Source organism: Eublepharis macularius, chromosome 4 (genome assembly GCF_028583425.1).
Source record: "Eublepharis macularius isolate TG4126 chromosome 4, MPM_Emac_v1.0, whole genome shotgun sequence".
NCBI lineage: Eukaryota > Metazoa > Chordata > Lepidosauria > Squamata > Eublepharidae > Eublepharis > Eublepharis macularius.
The window spans coordinates 80,271,095-80,291,080 of record NC_072793.1 but is presented as its reverse complement, the minus strand read 5'-3'; the positions used below and the strand labels follow the sequence as shown (position 1 = coordinate 80,291,080).

The following is a 19,986-nucleotide window of genomic DNA, read 5'->3' as shown; positions in this document are numbered from 1 at the left end:
TCTTTCTCCTACAAAACAGTCAAATACAGATGTAACATTCCCAGTTTCTTAATTGCTGACCTACCAATTACCGCTCCTCCCCTCTTTATAATAGCCTTATAAGTTAAACCATCATTACTACCTCCTGCTCTTTAGATGCAGAAGGTAACATTTTGTTTCGAGTTAAATGAACTCATGACCAAGGTCATATCTGGAGACTTCCTAGCTCGCAGTAGTTATGTGAACATTAAAATTTCTTCCCCCAATTCTGTCCTCCATTTGCCTGTTCATGAACGGTCTACCTGAGGCTATTAGGAAGACAACCCACACCCCATGTTTCTATTACTTTGCCAAATGGGCAAAACAGAACTGTTCAAGAGGGCATTCTTGTAGAAGAAGCAAAGCTGTGGTGTAATGGTTCAGCTCCAGATAAGACATTTATTAGGAATAAACTCTTTCCTGCACTGATTGTCTTGTTGCCTTAAATAGATATGTTTGTATGCTATAATGATTGTCTTGTAACATTACATTTCCTTGTGTTGTGCTAGATTTTTCTTCCCTTTCTACAATCCAAGCCGAGTTTACATTATTTTGTCTTACTAGGAATGTTTGCTGTTAGATTTGTAATCCTCTGTTTGCCTGATGTTATCACATTTTGTAATTCACTTACTGATTAATGGAAAGTTTAACAAATTTATTTATATTAGTCCACCTTTCTCACTGAGACTCAAGGTGCGTTACACAGTGTAAGTCACTATAATGAACAATTGGGACATTGAATAAGCAATGCAAAAGAGTTTGGATAGCAGAAATTTGAAACAAGTAGAAATCTGACAGAGAGCCCAAACAAAGCATATGCCATTAAACATGACATGTTAAACTATGCGGAAATTACCTAGTAAGAGCATACTTACAGCAACAGACAGCACTCAGTAGTATAGTCTACAGTCAATATACTTTTAGGAACGCATTTTTCTAAATAATTTCCTTAACAGTACAACCCTTTTATCTGTCTAAAAAAGCCCTCCTGAATAATTCAGTTTTGTATAGTTTGCAGAAAGACAGAAGAGTGAGCTTGCAATCTACATTATGTCTTAGTGAGAAACTTGTACTACTGCTAATAATAATAACAACTAGTTTTGCTTTAATATATTTGATTAACAAACTTATTCAGCTTAAGTATTACTCTGCCTGGCATGATTTTTCAAAATCAGCAAACAATCCAGACTAAAATGCAACTATGTTAAGACAGTCTCAGCTACTTCCAGATGTGATGAGGATTTTGGGGACTGCAATGAAGAGGGGGAAAGGCGTGATATTACACTATGTTCTCCCCCTGCCCCCAACCCGCATGGCTGTTTGTTCACACAGCCTAACAATCACAGTAATCAACATTCTAGGGGCCAAAAGAGATTAATGGTGGGGAATGGCAAAAATCAGCATTCCTTCAGCTGACAGAACAGTGGATTCAAACCACTGTTTCCCTCTTTCTCTTGTGTAATACCTCATGGCTTTTTTTGCAGTTTGTAGTGAACATAGCCCATAAATTAGGACTACTTCATATATGGAGCACATTCAAGAAGACTCACGTTTATTCCTTCCACTGAACTTGGTTATCCATCTTGCTCTTTACACACCCACCCCAAATATTCAGGCAGAACACTAACTTTGATTTCTCTTTTAAAGTTCTGCATGAATCTTTCAACTCAAAAAAAAGTGAAAATCCATTTTTAAAAACTTCTACACCACTCTAGGAACAGGAAACACATGTGTCACTTACTGCACAATAAGGGGGTTGGTATCAAAAACAAAGGGTTTGGTAAGTTTGGCAGAGATTGCATGATGTTTAGCCCGGGACAACAGCACAAGCCCTTTGTCTCCTGGAAGTTTTGTTTCCTTCATCTCCTGTACTTCCCATTTGCCTGTAAGAAACAATATAAAATATCAAGCAGCTCCTTGCTGTTAATTTTGATATTCATGGTAAAGCTAGACTGCAGCTATGTACAATGCAGACTTCTATGTTATTTCCAATCCTCATTTATTTTGACTAGAGTTTCACAAAATATTTTACTGGAGAATACATTCACAATTTCGTTATTGGTGACAGCAATAATCAGATTATGTGCACGCAAGTAAAGGCAAAGTTACAGAAGACACATAACTTTGCTGAGGCATATAGCCAGGGCTTTTTTCTGTGAAAAGAGGTGGTGGAACTCAGGACCGCAGAATGATGTCACTTTGGGTCAGCTGGAACAAGGGGGGGGGGGTTTAAAGTTTAAATCGCCCTCGGTGAAAATGGTCACATGGCCGGTGGCCCTGCCCCCTGATCTCCAGACAGAGGGGAGTTTCGATTGCCCTCTGCATCACTGGCATGGAAGGCAATCTAAACTCCCCTCTGTCTGGAGATCAGGGGTGGGGCCACCGGCCATGTGATCATTTTCAAGAGGTGCCGGAACTCCATTCAACCACGTTCCAGCTGAAAAAAAGCCCTACATATAGCTCTTCTGCAATCTAGAAGCACAATTCTATACCAAACCAATTCTATATTAGGAGCCACTTCACACCAAAATTAATCCATGTCAGAATCAGGTACACTGGACTCTAAAAGGCTTGCTAGTGCAAAAAGTCTTTCATGTAAGCACCATTGGATTTCTTCATGTTGGTGAACACACAGAAAATGTTAACATCATTAAAAGTCCATGTGCATTTTCTGAAAGAAATCCATGAGCCAATTTCCCGAACACAGCTGTTTACTGAAATGAATGTGTGGACATTTAACTCTTACAAAATATTTTCTTGGTAATTCCAAAAGCCCTCCTAGTGAGAAAAACTTTTTCAAAAGAGAATTAAGTACCATAATTTTAAAAATCTGGTGCAGTACCCAGGTAACAGTGAAGAGAAGTAAGCTGCAATGCTTTTGATGGATTCTGGTCTAGTTCTCTCCAGACTGTATCCTACCACTCTGCTTAATGACAGCTAGATTTACACTGGACTGATGGCACTCATCACAGTAGGATGGACAGTAGGATACAACCCACTATGTTTGGTTTGTGCCACTTCAGATTGTACGTTTGGTCTTACCTGAAAGGTCCTGGGCACAAAAACCATACTTTAAAACAGAAAGCAGCATGTCGAGGAGACAGCTGGGGTACAACCCTACTTTCTGGAATGCTCATTTTCAGGAAATTCTTGTGAAGCGGTAGAACCCAGACACAAGTTTACTAATGCAGTGAAAACTAGGCCTCTATGCCACAAGAAGAAATGGACATAAAGGCAAAGGCAGCTTTAGTCCCATGTAAGTCAATGGGACAAGTTTACCAGCGGGTTTAAGCATAATGCATTTTCTTTTATTAGGATCTCAGTTTGTTTTACACCTTCAATCTAATGAATCAAACTTACACAAATTATATTTATTACACAAAAACATTAGTTTACACAACAAATTCTAAGACAGAAGTATACGTTTTGTTTAAAAATATTAATTGAACTCTTTCCAGAAAATAACCATCTTTCACTGTTTGTTTTATGTACAAGTAGCTAGAGATTTCACAGGAATCTATTATGCATGGCCACATAAATGTTCCTTATAAAGTCTGACAAATCATAGCCCAACAAGATACAGAACCTTGGATACAAAAGATGTGTTTCTACAACAGCTACAATAACTTAAGAGTATAAGAGTATCAAAGTCCTTCTGCAAGACAACGATCTTAACTTAATGAACATGAGAAGTATGTATTCTCTGTGTTCTATAATGGCTGGTGGGGAAGCCCAAAACCTAAGCACACAATACTGGTGACCCAAAATGTAAATATTTCCGTTCATAGCACACAGGATAGTGAGCAAGTTGCTGTACTCACCATCATATTTGGCAATTTCATCATCCGTATCCTCTTTCTTAGCTTTGGAAAGGACCCATCTGAAATTAAAAAACCAAAGACTACAGGAGAAAGGGCATTAACAGCAAAAAAAAAATCATTTAAATATGGCTTCTCACCAGTTAGATGTTAGTTAGTCTTAATAGAGATATAAAAATCACCAGGCGTCAATCTTTTAAAATGCTAAAGAAAACATTTTTAAAATTATAATAAAAGGCATCACTAACTGCTAATAATGAGTGATCAGTGCCCTGCAAGATTCTATATAAGAAATACTTTCCAGTTATAAATCTATTAATGCTTTTTTTGACTAGCACTTACCCTCCCAAAGTTCCTTTATCAAAGTTCTCAGCAAAATAAACTTCTCCTGTTGGGACTGGGGCCTTATAAGTTACCTGATGAGGAAAGAACGTGCAGTATGTATTCAATGATACAAATCTTTTTTTTTAGTATTACTAATGTTCAAAGCCTTGGTGGCCCTTGTGAGAGCACAAAGGAAGGGTAGGTTTTTGCAAAAAATAATAAAGTGAGTATTTTATACTTTTGGTTTCCACATTATTATGCTTACATCAAATTATTATACATCTAGGTTGATAGTATGATTACAAACTTAGCCCAACAGATCTTTACTCCAATACATCTTTAACAATTATTCTCTATAAGGTAATAAACAGCATCCCTTGCTCCAAGTCTGCTGCAAGCTGAGAATGTATTACAGTAAAATGTCAGCAGCTAAAGGTGGTGCCTTCCTGCTCCCTTTGCCTTAAAAAATACTGCAGCTGAAGCAGCAAAAGCAAGAATGCTTAACATATAACCAATACTGCATTTCTGGCCCATCTTTCAGCTTCAGTCTGTGCCAGTCATGTTTACAGCCAGCACAGCTGTATTATACTAGCTAAAACTAGTTTATAATGAATAAAACAATTCCATATATTGCACCATGCTTAACTCAATGTGCTGGTGTTGCCCTTAATGGCATGGGTTCCCGGTACCTGACGGACCACATCCATCTGGATTAAACTGTCTGAATTCTTGAGATCCCTGCAGAAGCCAACCTTATTTGAAGTGGCTGGATGGGACACACCAAAGGGTTGTTTCAGCCTCTGCCCTCAAACTTTGTAACTATTCTCCTACAAGCCTTCAAAATTAAGCAAACAACATTTTTGTTCCAGAAGGCCTCTAGGCTAAACAAAGTGACTGTGGGACAGTAATTGCATGATTTAAGGTACTTATATGTGTAAATAGTTTTAAACAATTGCTGTTTTAATTTCATTATTGTAATTTTTGTTTTTTTTACTGCTAGCTGCCTTAGGAGCTTTGTGAGACCAAAATGCTGCATACAAAAATATAATTACAGTCCACTTCTTCAAAGTGTCCTGGAATCAAGAAATCAAGCAAACCTTTGGGGGTGGAGGAGGAGTACTGGGTTCATGCTTCAGCTCCTCTACCTCCTCACCACCATCATCAAGGTCATCTTCAATATCTATTACATCATCATCACCATGGTCAAATTCATTTTCATGTGCCTTGACAGCAGAGGTTCCAACTAACAGCAGTGCTGCACACAGCAACCAATTTAGTCTCATGGTCTATATATAAAAAGTGTAAGAAAGGAGACTGTTATAAGATAATGCTAAGCCTGCCAGCAAATACTAGATACAACCTTCCTCGTAATTCAACAGGCATGTACTTTGCAGATAAATAAGAAAACAGTTGTGTATTCACTGTACTTTAACTATTGCATCCTCGTTTCCAAATGAACAAGAAATATAGTGTGACTGGCCAAATTTAAAAACTGTTGTATGTGTCTTATGTACTTCTCAGAACTTACACACTTGAATACTATATGCTGCAGCATATAGATGCTCTTCCAATAGTTGAAATTAACACAAAAATCATGAAGTTACATTTAGTAGTTTGTGAACTTGGAAAAAATTATCCATAAATCAGTCAGATCTAGCAGCAAGAATAAACTGCCTTATTACTCATGAATATCCATGTGTCTACGTTTTTCAACTGATTTTGTTTATTTGTTTTAGTGGAGCCATTCAATCCTACAAAAAGTATATTACGCAGAAAGTTCATTTTTCCTCCTTTAGTGTTTTGCTGTGGACAGGATAAATGCAAATGTCTACACACAGTATTACTCTCTACAGATCACTTGGGCTCTGGAGTATCTCCTCCCAAAATTACATGAAAAACAGAGATTCCAAATAGGTATGTTATAATGGATTGAATGCAGCAGAAAAGCCTGTAAAACAAGCTGACAGGGTGGAACTTTCTCCACATTCTCCTTTCTCAATAAGCCAACCATTTGTCCTGAAACTCATCTCTGAATATTTAAGAAATCAAGTAACACTGCCTCCTCCTTCCTCCTCTGCAAATGCAAGCCGCTTGCAGGAGGAGGCAATTTTACTTGATTTCCCCTTACTGCCACCTCTTGCAGAGCATTTAGTTTGTGAGGCTCTTCTGACCCTCAGAGAGGAGTTTCAGCACAAACTGCACACTGTTATGAGAAGACAGAAAAATCCACTGTACTAACTCCTTCCAAGAGCTTTCCTACTGAATCCAGCCCAATATGTAAATATTTATCTCCAAACGGAAAAAAATCTGTCCAGAATCTCATATAAATCCCACTAAAACATCATTGCTTAAAATGCATTATTCATTCTCATTGCAGCATGTAGCATGATTCATATTATGGCAAGAAATTAAGACAAGTACACAGGTAAAGAAGAGTGGGAGCTCACTGCATGTCACTGGAAATTCTATTTACTGATTTCCAAACCTTTCATGGATACTCACTAATCATTTCAGTCTGTATAATTTGTATACTGTCTAATCAACTTCAGTCTGTATACTTTTATGTAATGCAATCGGTATTATAGGCAAACAACATTTTCAAGATGTGACTAGTTTTGACCACAATACACTGTGCATGATGAAGAGTTCTAATTTAAACCAATATCCAATACGCTTCTATTCCTACTCAGACTACATGGGACTGACCAAATATTGTGTTTACTACAAAATTTGTTTTCTTTTTCAATGGAAAATTAATGTACATGTGCTAAAATAGCATAGGACCAGCAGCTTGCAGCAGCCCTCTTGCTTGTTTTAAATATATTCACTTTTAGCAGAAAATTAAGACATTAATATTTTTACGTTTTGGATATGTCAGATAGTACAATTGTATATGATAAGATATTAACCAAAGCAATAACGTAAGTTTAAGTTTGATAAGAAAGCAAGTATTGCATGTATTCCAATTCCCCCCACCCCCGCCAAATTTTTTAAATGGAAAAATTTTTCCCCATGGCTTCAAGATTTCCAAAAATGTTACATCTCTGGTCTTGAGGCATTTTAAAAATTAGCTGACTTATTGTCACATAAGTATCAGCCCACAAAAGCACATGCTTCTATAAATCTGACTCTAAGGTGCTACAAAGCTGTTTGTTGTTTTTTAGTATTGCTGTAATAAACCAACATTGATTACTGGCATTTTCTTAAAGCATGGATAAAACTATACCAAAGATGTTTTAAATATAAATCTTATACTTCTGAAAACATTAAATTTCTACACTAACAGGGAACTCAAGTATATTCTCCACATTGTTAAGCCATTTCTAGTTCACTCTTTCACCTAACATCAAAGCTGGGGCATTGACATTAACTCTATATCACAGGCCAATATTGAAGTGCATGGGAACAATGTCATTGATTCTTTAGATATCCCCTTAAGTTAGAAATAGATATAAGATTGGCAGATCTCTATTTTATATCATTCTGGTCATCTTTTATGCAGTTTTATACAGTGGGACAGACTCATTCAGGTATTAAAATTGCTAGGAAGCAAATTCCACACTTGCCTCAATAACAACTCAAAATATACTCCCAAATGGCCAAGTATATCCCATGTGACTAGAAAATTGAAATGTGGCGTATACACAGTTCAAGGAATACTAATCACTAGGAAAGTGTCAAAATTGGACTTCGTTTTTTCTAAAGGGCAAAATGTGGGACATGAAGTTTACTTCTTAAGACACCAACATTTCTGAACAGAACAAGCCAATCCATACACGTGTCACAAAACAGCACTTGTAACACTTCTGTTGCCTTATTATATAATGGAAATTATTAATTTGAGGGTGGACATCTAGCAGCAGCTAAAAAGATTCACGTTTTTACCTTTCTTAGATCCAGTAATTCATCCAAGACTAAATATTAACAGTTTTTACTTTGAGCATTCTGCATTTGTACCTTGGAGATGAAACACAGAAGACTCCTGCTAAATGGAAATCAATAATATTTAACAGTTCACACAAACAGCCTTATTTTAAGTAGTCAGTTTTCACAAATTTGTTTTTGCACGTAAATAATTAACTATAATGTGCTTGAGAATATGAGTAGGACCTAAAGAATTAAAGGTAGTTGTAATAGTATTGAGATTAAATGGAATCCCATTGTTGTGAAACAGACTTCAGAACACTTTACAAGCAAAGGAGTGAAGCTTTTACCTTCACATCCTGCTAATAAGCGTCACAGAGATATATGGCTGACCACTGTTGGAAGGAAAACACTGAACTAAATGAAAAAGAGTCCAGTAGCACCTTTAAGACTAACCAATTTTATTTTAGCATAAGCTTTCGAGAATCAAGTTCTGACGAAGAGAACTTGATTCTCGAAAGCTTATGCTAAAATAAAATTGGTTAGTCTTAAAGGTGCTACTGGACTCTTTTTGATTTTGCTACCACAGACTAACACGGCTAACTTCTCTGCATCACTGAACTAAATGGGGTCTCTGATCTCTTTCAGTAAGGCAGCTCTTAAGAGATAACTTTGGATGCACAGCTTCCCTGGGTTGCATGTATATTTTGATTTGATAATTAGCACACTTGTGACATAGACAAAGCTGTTTCAAAGTGGTTTAAAAAAAAAAAAGCTATATATCAAGAGCCAAAGTTAAAACAGATGTATGGTCATACTTCCCTCTAATCCTGTGGCATGGTCAGACAATACATCAAATCACCATGTGCTACCACCTAATAATCCCTGGGTTCATGCACTTCCTCCTCCCCCTCACCGCTACCCTGCAAGCCCATCTGAAATCCTCACAAGCACCGCAAGAATAAAACACAGCTTGCCAATACATCTTGGTGTTCAATCCTGTATTCCTCAATGTTTTGCGTCAAAACAAGTCTTTGCTGTGCACAGAACAAAATCAGAGACTAAAGGAAGCATGAAGGACTAGACTACACAACCATGTTAGCTGGAAGTAAAGTCCTCACCCGGAAACAACATTCAGATTATTAATCAAGGACTCCCAAATCTCATCAACAGGCCTTTTGCCACAATGCATTCTGTCCCTATCAACATGTCTAATTACCTCAGCAAGGAACCAGGACCATATTTGGGAAACTACTTCCGTTTACTCATTCATTTCCTACTTTTTGCCCTGAAACAGCTTACAAGTACATCATCATTCTTGCCATCTCCATTATATCCACACAACAACCCTTCTGCTTCCCACTTTCACTTCCAATTTGCCACCCCCCTCCCCCGACCCCAATCCTACATTTCTCCCATTCTAGAGCCATTCCAATGTTACTTTATTACGGAGCTACAAAGGGCCTCTTTCAAGGGGAGAGGCTATGGGAGCTTTCAGGAAGTGAAAGAGGAAAAGGGGGAGGGGGAAGAGGAAATGAGATTCCCTCCCCAAGAAGTCCTCCACTGGTGTTACTCTGTATCTATTCTTTGTATACACAAATGACAAGCCATTTAATCTTTATGTTTTCTGTTATGCATGCCTACTTGATTGCCACACTGAATTCAGAGGAACTTATTACCAAGTTAAAATGCACATGAATAGTTTTCCACATTACTAAACATGCCATGTTAATTAATTATGCTTTGTTGCTGAAAGATTTTCTCTGTGCTCAACTTTATGCTTGTTTTCAATTTTTCCTGCTACCATACTCTATTGTATCTGCTCACTGAATGACCTAACTGTTGTCATTATTGTTTTTTGCTCAGTTAATGTCAGAGATGTTGATTATATTGTATTTCACTTGCACTGTGTAACCCACCTTGAATTTCAGTGAGAAAGGTGGACTATAAATAATGACGATGGTGATGGTGTAACTAGAATGTCTCCACATGTTTAAACTGGCAATAGCATTATTTACATGAACATCTCATTTGAGAGGAGTGATAGAACATTAAACTTCTCCATAAACTTTCCATCAGGTATGGCAAGTTCTGGATTCCTGGGCACAGATCCAGAGGAGTTAGCCATGTTCGTCTGTAGTTGCAAAATAGTAAGGAGTCCAGTAGCACCTTTAAGACTAACCAACTTTATTGTAGCATAAACTTTAAAAGAACCACAGCTCTCTTCATCAGACACATGGAAAGCTTATGCTACAATAAAGTTGGTTAGTCTTAAAGGTGCTACAGGACTCTTTACTATTTTGAATTCTTTGGGATACTGTTCTCTCATGTTCCAGAATGTAAGTGTACTATCATACAGCCTTACTAACAGTGGTCAGGGGCTACAATAATATCTCCTGGTATCTAACTGGTTGCAGCACAATATTTTTTGAAAATTGTATACACATTCAAGTAAATTGTTAACTTTCAGTTTTGCTACAATTTGGTATGATTGCAGGAAGCAGGACAAAAGAGTTTCACAGATGGATTAGATTAATCCCTTACATACAGTTACAGAGGATATAAAGTCCCACATTCTGTGCATATTTCTAAGACCGGATCATGGTAACCTGCAGAGAGATGTCTTTATAGCCTTCTCCAATTACCTAGTAATTATAAATATTTTAAAGCCAGCAGGGTGAGCCTCCCCTAACAATTTATAGGAAGTTACAAGAGTCTTCTTTCCTCTTTCAGCTATAATTTGTGTGCCCATCTTGACTCATTAAGGAAGTAAAGGCAAAAATTCTATATCCCTTATAGCATTGATCTTCTATAAAAAAATTACATGTCGCTTGCACATTAGGGTGCACAAGTAGTGCACTAAAGGCTTAAAGGAATAAATGCCTGGAACACAAAGGAAATGTTGATAAACACTAACAATATGTTCCTTAAAATGCACAAAAATGCAACAATAAGCAACATATAGTTTCCTAATCAGGAATGCTTATAATTGATTGTTCTCTGGAGCATAGTTGCAGCTCTGTGTCATAATTTGTGTTACTATAAGCATCCAAAAAAACACTCAGCTGCTGTTTAACACAAGTAAAATCTGTATGTAGATAAAGCAATTCTATTCACATGTGCCACAATTATGTGTGATGTTTCACACTTTCTTGTTTCCAGAAAAGAAAACATGGCACTATTTAAACTGGGGTTGAGTTTCTGAGATGGAATGGAGGGCCTCCATAACAGATGCCTCAAAACATGCCTGGTTATGGAGGATGCAAGCCCAAGCTCCTTGTCTTCCTTTTTTCAGCTTTAAGACTTATGGCCCAAATTTGAAAGCATGATAAAGAGTAGCTGCCACTGAATGTTAGTGCAGCACCAACTACAGCTGACCCTGTTGGTGAAGGTGAGGAGGAAAAAAGAACACGAGGAGGAAAGGAGCACAAGAATTATGAAGGAGAAACTAAAGCAAACAACAGAAAAATTGGTATTCAGCCCTTAGTTACAGGGCTACAATGCTTAATATTGGAATTGTAATTTTATATTACAATTATATTCATACTAAACTGAAGTTTTATTTGCTAAAGTTGCACATTTTTTTTGGCTCCCTAAGAAAGTAACTTTAGTATCATATCACATCTCCTGTCCTCCTCAGGATTATGATGCCTCAATTTATTTATTTATTTTATTTATACCCCACCTTTTCTCCCTAGTTGAGACGCAAAGCAGCTCACATCATTCTCCTCTCCATTTTATCTTCACAATAATCCTGTGTGGTACGTTAGGCTGAGAGAATGTGACTGGCCCAAGGTCACCCAGCAAGTTCCCATGGCAGAGCAGGGATTTGAACCGGGGTTTCCCAGATCCTAGTTGGACACTATAATCACAACACTGCAATGGCTCTTCATGATATCACCCAAAACTGCTGTCTTGCTAAATGTCCCTCCATATCATTAAATCACAGTTGACTGTAGCCAGCTCAGTAATTTCAGTTTTTTACTTTTCTCTTGTCAACAAAGAGGTATCTCACATGTGGAAGATTTCCTAGGGCAGTGATGGCGAACCTTTTTGAGCCCGAGTGCCCAAACTGCAACACAAAAACAACTTATTTATTTCAAAGTGCCAACAGTGCAATTAAACCTGAATACTGAGGTTTTAGTTAAGAAAAAACAACTCATGCAGTTGTCTGAACTAATTAACATCTCTCTCTCTCTCTCTCGAGCCACAAATGAAAGTAAAACAAGTTAAATCAAAGCAGTTTGCCCTTCTTTACACCAGCAGCCCTGCTTGCAAGCACTCTCTCTCTCACTCACTCACTCAGGAGCCATGACTGAAAGTAAAGCAAGTTAAATCAAAGCAGTTTGCCCTTCTTTACACCAGCAGCCCGGCTTGCAAGCACTCTCTCTCTCTCTCACTCATGAGCCACAACTGAAAGTGATGCAAATTAAATCAGAGCCGCTTACTCTTCTTTAGAAAGCCAGCCAGCAGCCCGGCTGCTGCCTCTGCTTCCTGCTGCTAAAGAGACGGGCAGCAGGGAGGCAGCCTTGAGGAAAAGGAATCACGTGGGGAGGGCCAAACCCCATGTGATCTCTGATCAGAGCTACTGAGCCCTGGACCTAGTGATCAGCGACTTGGCTCATGTGCCCAGAGAGGGCTCTGCATGCCAGCTGTGGCACGCGTGCCATAGGTTCACCATTGCTGTCCTAGGATATAAAACAAATTTAAGTTTCTATGAGCAGGTTTAAATAGTTATTGAGACATATCCATAGATTAGGAATTTCATAAAAAAAAATCTAAGGTTGTCAATTGTATCTAGGAAACTATCCCATGTTCCCCAGTGAAAGGCATTCCTTTTCTCTCATATAGATGAGGGAGCTGAAACATCACATCAAACACTGAAGATGAAAGACCACACAAACACAGAAAAGGCTACTTCCACTTTGAAGGCAGGTCTAGGAGGTATCATTGAGGCATCTTAAAGGAAATTAGGGACATTGAGGCATATTAAGGAAAATAGGGACTCTGACATAGTAAAATTACTTTCTGCAACAAGTCAGTACAAGTATGTGCAACTTAACTGAAGTGAATTTTCCTCGAAGAAAAATATATTCTTTACTTTTTAAGAATGCTTTTTCTAATACAGAAGCCTTCTTTTAATGTAGAATGCTTCTTAATATAATAATAATATTTTATTCTCTTGTCTTGTTTCAATTCTATGTTTAGGCATTGCCATTTAGAATTAAAATGTATCCTTTATGTTAGACATCCCTTCTTTAAAAAACTGCTCCCTTACTTTCTAGTATTCTATAAAACAAGTAAGGAAGGACTTATGTCCTTTGTGAAATGTTAAATAGCAACATTACTACTACCTCCTAGAATGGATGTCTCTTCATTGAAAGCAGCTTTCAGTTATTTTAGGACACCACACCCAGTTGCTGTCTAACTTCATAAAAGCAGTTAATCATATTTAACACTGCACCCAAATTTAACTCTCAGAGACATGCAGAGTTCTGCTATTTCAATTCAACATAACCACATACAACACAAATGTGAAACATCCTACTATTTGTGACAAAAATACTTAGCCTCCTTTTATTTTATTGAAATTGTATAATTCATCAGTTTTAATTAAGGAAGTGTTGAAATACATTAAATAATTAATTGGCTTTTGTCTTCAAGAAAACATGTGTGTGATATTTAGATATTATAATGTTAAAGATTACTACTACAAACGATCTACTTATTTTAAAATAACTAAATAGTTGCTTGTTGGTATTCAAATGTGGCTGCTAACATCACAACAGCAATATCCCACAAAACATTGAAAAATTCACAAGCAGTCTGAGAGCCTTCACTTAATAGATGAGGATCTTTTACAGAAACAAGAACTGAAAATTCTTAAAAACTTTTAAAGCCCTTCTGCGCAGAATTTAGAACTTCTTGTTCCCAAATGGTGTTTCTAGTTCATGCCTGCACAAAGACAAATGCCCAACAAATAATTCAGGTGGTAGAGCAAATAAACAGTATTCCAAATAATCACTCTGAAGTATTTTGATCAAATGCACAAGAATGAGGAAATACTTTTTTGAAGCTCAAGATTCCTACGTTATGACACTGCTTGTATTCTCCCTTTGCAGTTTACCTTTGACCTTCTACACTTTCACATGGCACATGCTTTATCATCACTTCCTTCTTCACACCAAACATGTCTAAAATCCTTACCTATTTTAACTCCACAATTCCAGTAAATTCTTCTGCTCACACAATCTCTTCTACCAGTCTAGACTGAGCATAAGTCAGGTGTTATTTATATTTCATATTGCCTGTTTGCTTCAATTATTTTCAGAGCTATACAATCAAGGGTTTCATTTTAATAGCCCAGTAGTTCACCAATTTAATGCAGCATTAAAATAACTTCGTAAATTGAATTTTGAGAGCACAAATACAGCAATAACTGCAAATACTTATTCTAAATCAACTCAAACGTTGACAAGGATTACAGTCTCTATTTAATGGGAAGGCACCAAACCCAATCATTCCCTATATTTTTTTAAACTGTGCTAAAGCATATTTCACACAGTTTTCAAAAAGTGCTTTAAAAGAGCCAAATCCCACCCCCACCCCCTTTTCAACGCTGCTGTGCACATCGAACCTTATATTTCGCCACCTTCTTTCGTCCACTCTAGATTGGCTTCCCCAGGAGTCTTATCCTTCCACTGATGTTCCCCCTAACATAGAAGGTGTCCACAGCCCCAAACTTGAGACTCGGGCTCTGACCCAGCCCAAATCTCAAGTGATTAGTCATGCTGTGCACAGGCTGCACTACGACCACATTGGTCCGCATCCCTGAACAATGAAAATCCACTCTCCCTCGCATTATTGTCATTTACACCCCTCAAAAAAGCTCATGCTAATCACACAGATTCCAACACCCTCCAAAGCCAACTATGCTTAGCAAAGAGTACCCACTCTGTTCAGAGGAATCCCCCCCCCCCGCAGGCCTTGACTCCCCAATGCATCTATGCTCTGCCCTCCCCTCAGGCCTTTTGTGCCCTCTCCTCAGTCCCCATCCATTACCACGGCCGCAATCCTTCCAGTCTCCCTCCCTTCCTCACAGTCTCATGGCACACAACTCACTAGCCACCCCAACTGCGCTCCCCATGGCCCTGACCCGTCCATTTCCTCCCCTCCCCACTTTCCCTCTTCCAGAGCCCACACGTCAGGAGAAGAGCGCCTGTTACCAAGGGGCTGCTGCGCCCCTTTCTCGGGGGGGGGGCGGGTCTGCACTCACCTCTCCACTCACCCCACCCGCCTCAGCACTACAAGCAGCCCCACTGGCTCCTGTCACGTGCCCTCTAGAAAGAGCCACCACCCGCTCGCGCGCTCACTCGCCACCAGCTCCGCCTCTACCGTTCGCTGTCTTTCTACCCCATTGATTCAGACAGCTGCTGACTTCCCGCCCCTAGCGTCTCTTCAAGATCCCGTTGGCCAGTCGGATCTGTCATTTACGGCGACTGTCGCCTGAAGCCCCGCCTCACGGAGCTGCCCTTCGTGGAGGGCCTCCATTGGCTGCTTGTCCAGGCAGGAAGTGGACGCTGATTGGTAAGTAGCATGGATAAGGAGGAGTTAGAATGAAGAACAACCCGATTAATTCTTAAAGTGATAGTGGGCTCCGTAATATAGGATGGCTAAGATGCCTTCCCCGGGGAGTTAGCAAGGGATGGGTGATGGGTGTTTTTGGTGTTAAAAATATAGCTGAAGTGTGCTATGAGACACTTTAAAATGAGGAAACCACGTCCCATGGGCAATTGTACAGAATTACACTTTTAGGGGAAATTCTAGGTCTTTCTTTACATGGAATACAAAGAACAGAAGTGCTTGGCAGTACTTAGGGTTAGTGGGACTATTCCGTTGTACTTAGCAGTTAGGGTTACCAGTCTCTAGGTAGTGGCTGGAGATCTCCCGGAATTACAACTGGTCTCCAGGCCACAGAGATCAGTTCACCTGGAGAAAATGGGTACTTTGAGAGGTAGACGCTATGGAATTATGCCATGCCAAGGTCCTTTCCTCCCCAAATCCCACTTTCTCCAGGTTTTTCCAGGTTTCACCTCCCAGATCTCCAGGAATTTCCCAACTTAGAGCTGGCAACCGTATTTGTAGCCCTGCTTGTTTTATGGCACGGAAGGTTCTGAAACAACAAAAACGTCCTCGGGGTGTTAGCCCAAGAGGCCGTAGGCGCCTGATGGTGGGTAAAACATTCTAGATAAGTTGCAGGCCGAGGAGCCTGCGGGGAAAAATTTGTCAGGCAGAGAAAATCGCTCAGTTATTCCGCAAGGAGGCAGATCTTACTGGGATGTTCTTAGCTTTAAGCAAGAGTTCAGGTGAACCACTAAACGCTCCTGTAACCAGAACCTCACTGCTTTTCTAGAAACTTTAAACAAGGGTGTGTATGGGACTTAGTTGCATCTTATATCCAGCCTCCCTTAGCATCTGTAAGCTCCCCAATGACTGCTTAACAACTATAGAAAAACAGGTGAAATATACTTAAATAACAATAAAAACATAGTTTCAGGTGGATAGCCAGGTTGATCTGCAGTCAAAGAGGAAGATTCAGGTGCAATAGCACCTTAAATACCAACTAGATTTCCAAGGTATGATGAAGTGAGCTTCGACTCTGGAAAGCTCATACTGTAGAAATCTAATAAAAACACAGTATCAACACATAGCAGATGGAGCAATAAAATGGTAGAATTATCAAGAGCAATAAATCTGATGGCCAAAATGCCCTCTGAAACAACAGCATATTAACATCCACAAGACACTTTCTGGAAGGACTTTCAGATTTAAACAAGGATGCCCTTCCTCATGCAGCCATCCACTAGATGGCAGAGAGCTGCAGACCAGGCCTCTTAAGGATGATCTGAGTGAAAGGAAGAAAGCTGCTCTTGAAATATCCTGCCTGCTGTTTCCCTAGCTGTTCTTCTCCTATTCAAAATATTACATTGTGAGTTTTATTATTTATTTGATTATACTTTACCAAGTTGTGCAGTTTCATAAATGAGCCGCAACCATCTCTGTAAAAAAATGTTAAGCACAAAAGATTTTGCTTATATCCCACAGGTTCAAGAATACACAGTTGTGAATTTTTTAGCTGAAATGTTTTCAAGAAAAAGACAAACCTTGAACTGATGTAGTAGTAGCTAAGGCTGCAATCCTGTGTATACTTAATGTAAATTCCATTGAAAAAAGTGAGAATCATGAATAAATATCCATAGGGCTGGATTGCTGGATGTGAGCAGTGCTCCAATAAACACCTCTTTCAAATATTATGTTAGACATGATCCCCACCCATGTAACGTTAGACATGGGTGAAGATTATGTCTCTCTTCCTCAAACTTTATCTGCAACTTGGGATAATACTATTGAACGAATATTGAACTTTCTAAAGCGACACATAATGCTGAGCCCATAGAACTTGGTATTTCCTCTATGCTGAATTTACTTTCCCACAAAGATACCACTCCACATAATATGGAATGTGCAATGTCTGGACTGGGATACAAGAAAAGAAGGCTCTCCTGCAAGGGGCAGCATGTGGGAAACTATCCATGTGAGTCTCTGCTTTTCTTTGTCGGCAAAGTGTAATTTCCTCATCTGTTCCTAGAATGATATTCTTGGCTTTCCATTTTCTTCTTGAAATTCTCTTCTCTTTCCAGCCATGTATCTAACATGCTCTCTTGCATGCACGTACTCTCTCTCTGTATGTTAGTTCCTAAATAAAGTGCTCTGTTCCTTAACGGAGTCTGTAACTGATGCTTGTAAACTCTGCCAAGTCATAAAGCCCCTTCCATACTCAGCTTTTATGTGACTGAGATCATTATATGCTTGGCCCTGGGGAGGTATGTCATGGACAGGGCCTGTAATGATTTTAAGTAAATGTGTGCATATGTCTTTAAATGCTTGGTGTGGTATAGATGAAGAGTGGGGGTGAAAGAGAGGGGTGAGTGAGTGATATGATTGGTTGATAACCAATTGATTGGTCAGAGTGAATGCAGTTTTAGACTGAGAGTGGAGAAAAAAAGATTCAGTCAGGGCAAGAGAGGCAAGCTGTGTGCAGCGTGAGAATTTTTAAGCAGTTCTTTTTTTTTTTTTGAAAAATTTTTATTGGGTTAGAATCCATTATTTCCACATTTACATTCAATTTTCCCCAATTTTTTCATCTCTAACCCCCTCCCTTTCCCCCCCCTTTTTGTTGACTTCCAACAGCTTTCCAACCCTTTGTCCCCTTTCCCTTACTTTTATTAGCTTCCTCTATCTAAAACAAATATATATTCTCCATTATTCTAAGCAGTACATCCTTAACTATTTTAACATTATATGCCCAAACTGTAAGCCTTTGTTTCTATCTTAGATAAACAATTTATCCCAATTTTTCAATTTCAGGTATTTCTATATATCATAAACCATATAGATCATACATTCGTTTATATCAAACAATTTGACTTATTCTCTATATATATTACTCATTCTATCTTTTTATAATAGTTCTATATATCTCTCCTCACGTAGTCAATCAATTTGACCCATCTATATCTTCAGACATTCAGTTTGGTACAAAACTTGTCAGAAAAAAAAGAAAATATTGTTAGTTAATCGCTCCTTATATTTAGTCCTTATAATTAATTATTTTCTCTATGTTCTGTTTGTTAACCTACATATATCTATATATATGTCAATCTATTAATCTGACTGCTTATTAATTCACATTTATCTCTTCTCCCCCCGGTAAAGTCTCCCCCCTCTACTTCAATACTTCAGTAGTTCTCAAACTGCCACAGTTTTCCTCCCACCTCCCATTTCTTCTCCAGGTATTGTTTCAGCTTCTCCCAGTCTGTGTTGAACTGCCCTGAGTCCAGATCTCTCAATTTTCTTGTCATCTTGTCCATTTCAGCCATATACAGCAATTTGTAAGTCCAATCTTCCATAGTTGGCACTTCTTGTACTTTCCATTTTTGCGCATACAAAAGTCTAGCTGCTGCTGTCATATAAAATATCAACGTCCTGTGTTGGGCTGGAATTCCCTCCATTCCCAAGTTCAGTAGCAGGAGTTCTGGGTTCTTATTAATTTGAAATTGTAAAATTTCACTCATTTCTCTTATTATTTCCCCCCAGTACTGCCTGGCTACCTCACACGACCACCACATATGATAGAGGGAGCCCTCATGCTTCTTACATTTCCAGCATTTATTAGAAGTATTCAAATTCCCTAGCGCAATCTTCTTTGGTGTCATGTACCAACGATAGATCATTTTATGAATGTTCTCTTTGATATTAATACATGTCGTTGTCTTCATTGTAGTTTTCCACAAGTATTCCCATGCCTCCATTGTTATTTCTTTATTAAAGTTTATAGCCCATTTCACCATTTGTGTTTTAACTATCTCATCCTCGGTATACCACTTCAACAGTACTTGGTATACCTTGGATATTCTTTTCTTATCTTCTTTAAGAAGGGTCTGCTCTAGTTCCGAATTCTCTATTCGTATACCTCCCTTTACAGAGTCCGAATTATATAAGTCTCTGATCTGTCTATACTGGAACCAATCGTAGTTAGGTGATAGTTCCTCTTGTGTCTTTATTCTAAGTTTGGATGCTTCAGTTTTAGTTATTTCTTTATACGTTAAACATTGTTGTTCATTATCAACAGCTCTCGGGTCTATCACCTCATATGGAACCACCCACAAAGGGGTTCCTTCTTGTAGATAAATTCTGTACTTCTTCCAGATTATGTATAGACTTCTCCGAACAAAGTGATGCAGGAACATCGAGTTGACCTTTACTTTGTCATGCCATAAATATGCGTGCCATCCAAATATTTTTTTATATCCCTCTAGGGCTAATAGTTTCTTGTTCTTTAATGTCATCCATTCTTTCAACCAAACTAGGCAGATTGCATCATGATAAAGTCTCAGATTGG

General features: G+C 38.6%; 1 protein-coding gene across 3 annotated transcripts in view; it reads right to left on the bottom strand.

Annotated features, from left to right (window-relative positions):
- Window positions 1-15,412, bottom strand: part of CANX (calnexin) — a 29,640-nt gene extending 14,228 nt beyond the window's left edge. Inside the window, exons 1-6 of one of the 3 annotated variants that reach the window (XM_054978788.1) lie at window positions 15,301-15,412; window positions 14,232-14,294; window positions 5,258-5,446; window positions 4,179-4,252; window positions 3,840-3,898; window positions 1,760-1,901 (exon numbers count right to left, since the gene is read on the bottom strand). In XM_054978788.1, the coding sequence (XP_054834763.1) occupies window positions 1,760-1,901; window positions 3,840-3,898; window positions 4,179-4,252; window positions 5,258-5,443 (461 nt within the window). In that variant the 5' untranslated portion in view covers window positions 5,444-5,446; window positions 14,232-14,294; window positions 15,301-15,412. The remainder of the gene's footprint in view (window positions 1-1,759; window positions 1,902-3,839; window positions 3,899-4,178; window positions 4,253-5,257; window positions 5,447-14,231; window positions 14,295-15,300) is intronic. The other 2 variants (XM_054978789.1, XM_054978787.1) reach the window with 2 other exon arrangements.
- Window positions 15,413-19,986: the final 4,574 nt, after the last annotated feature.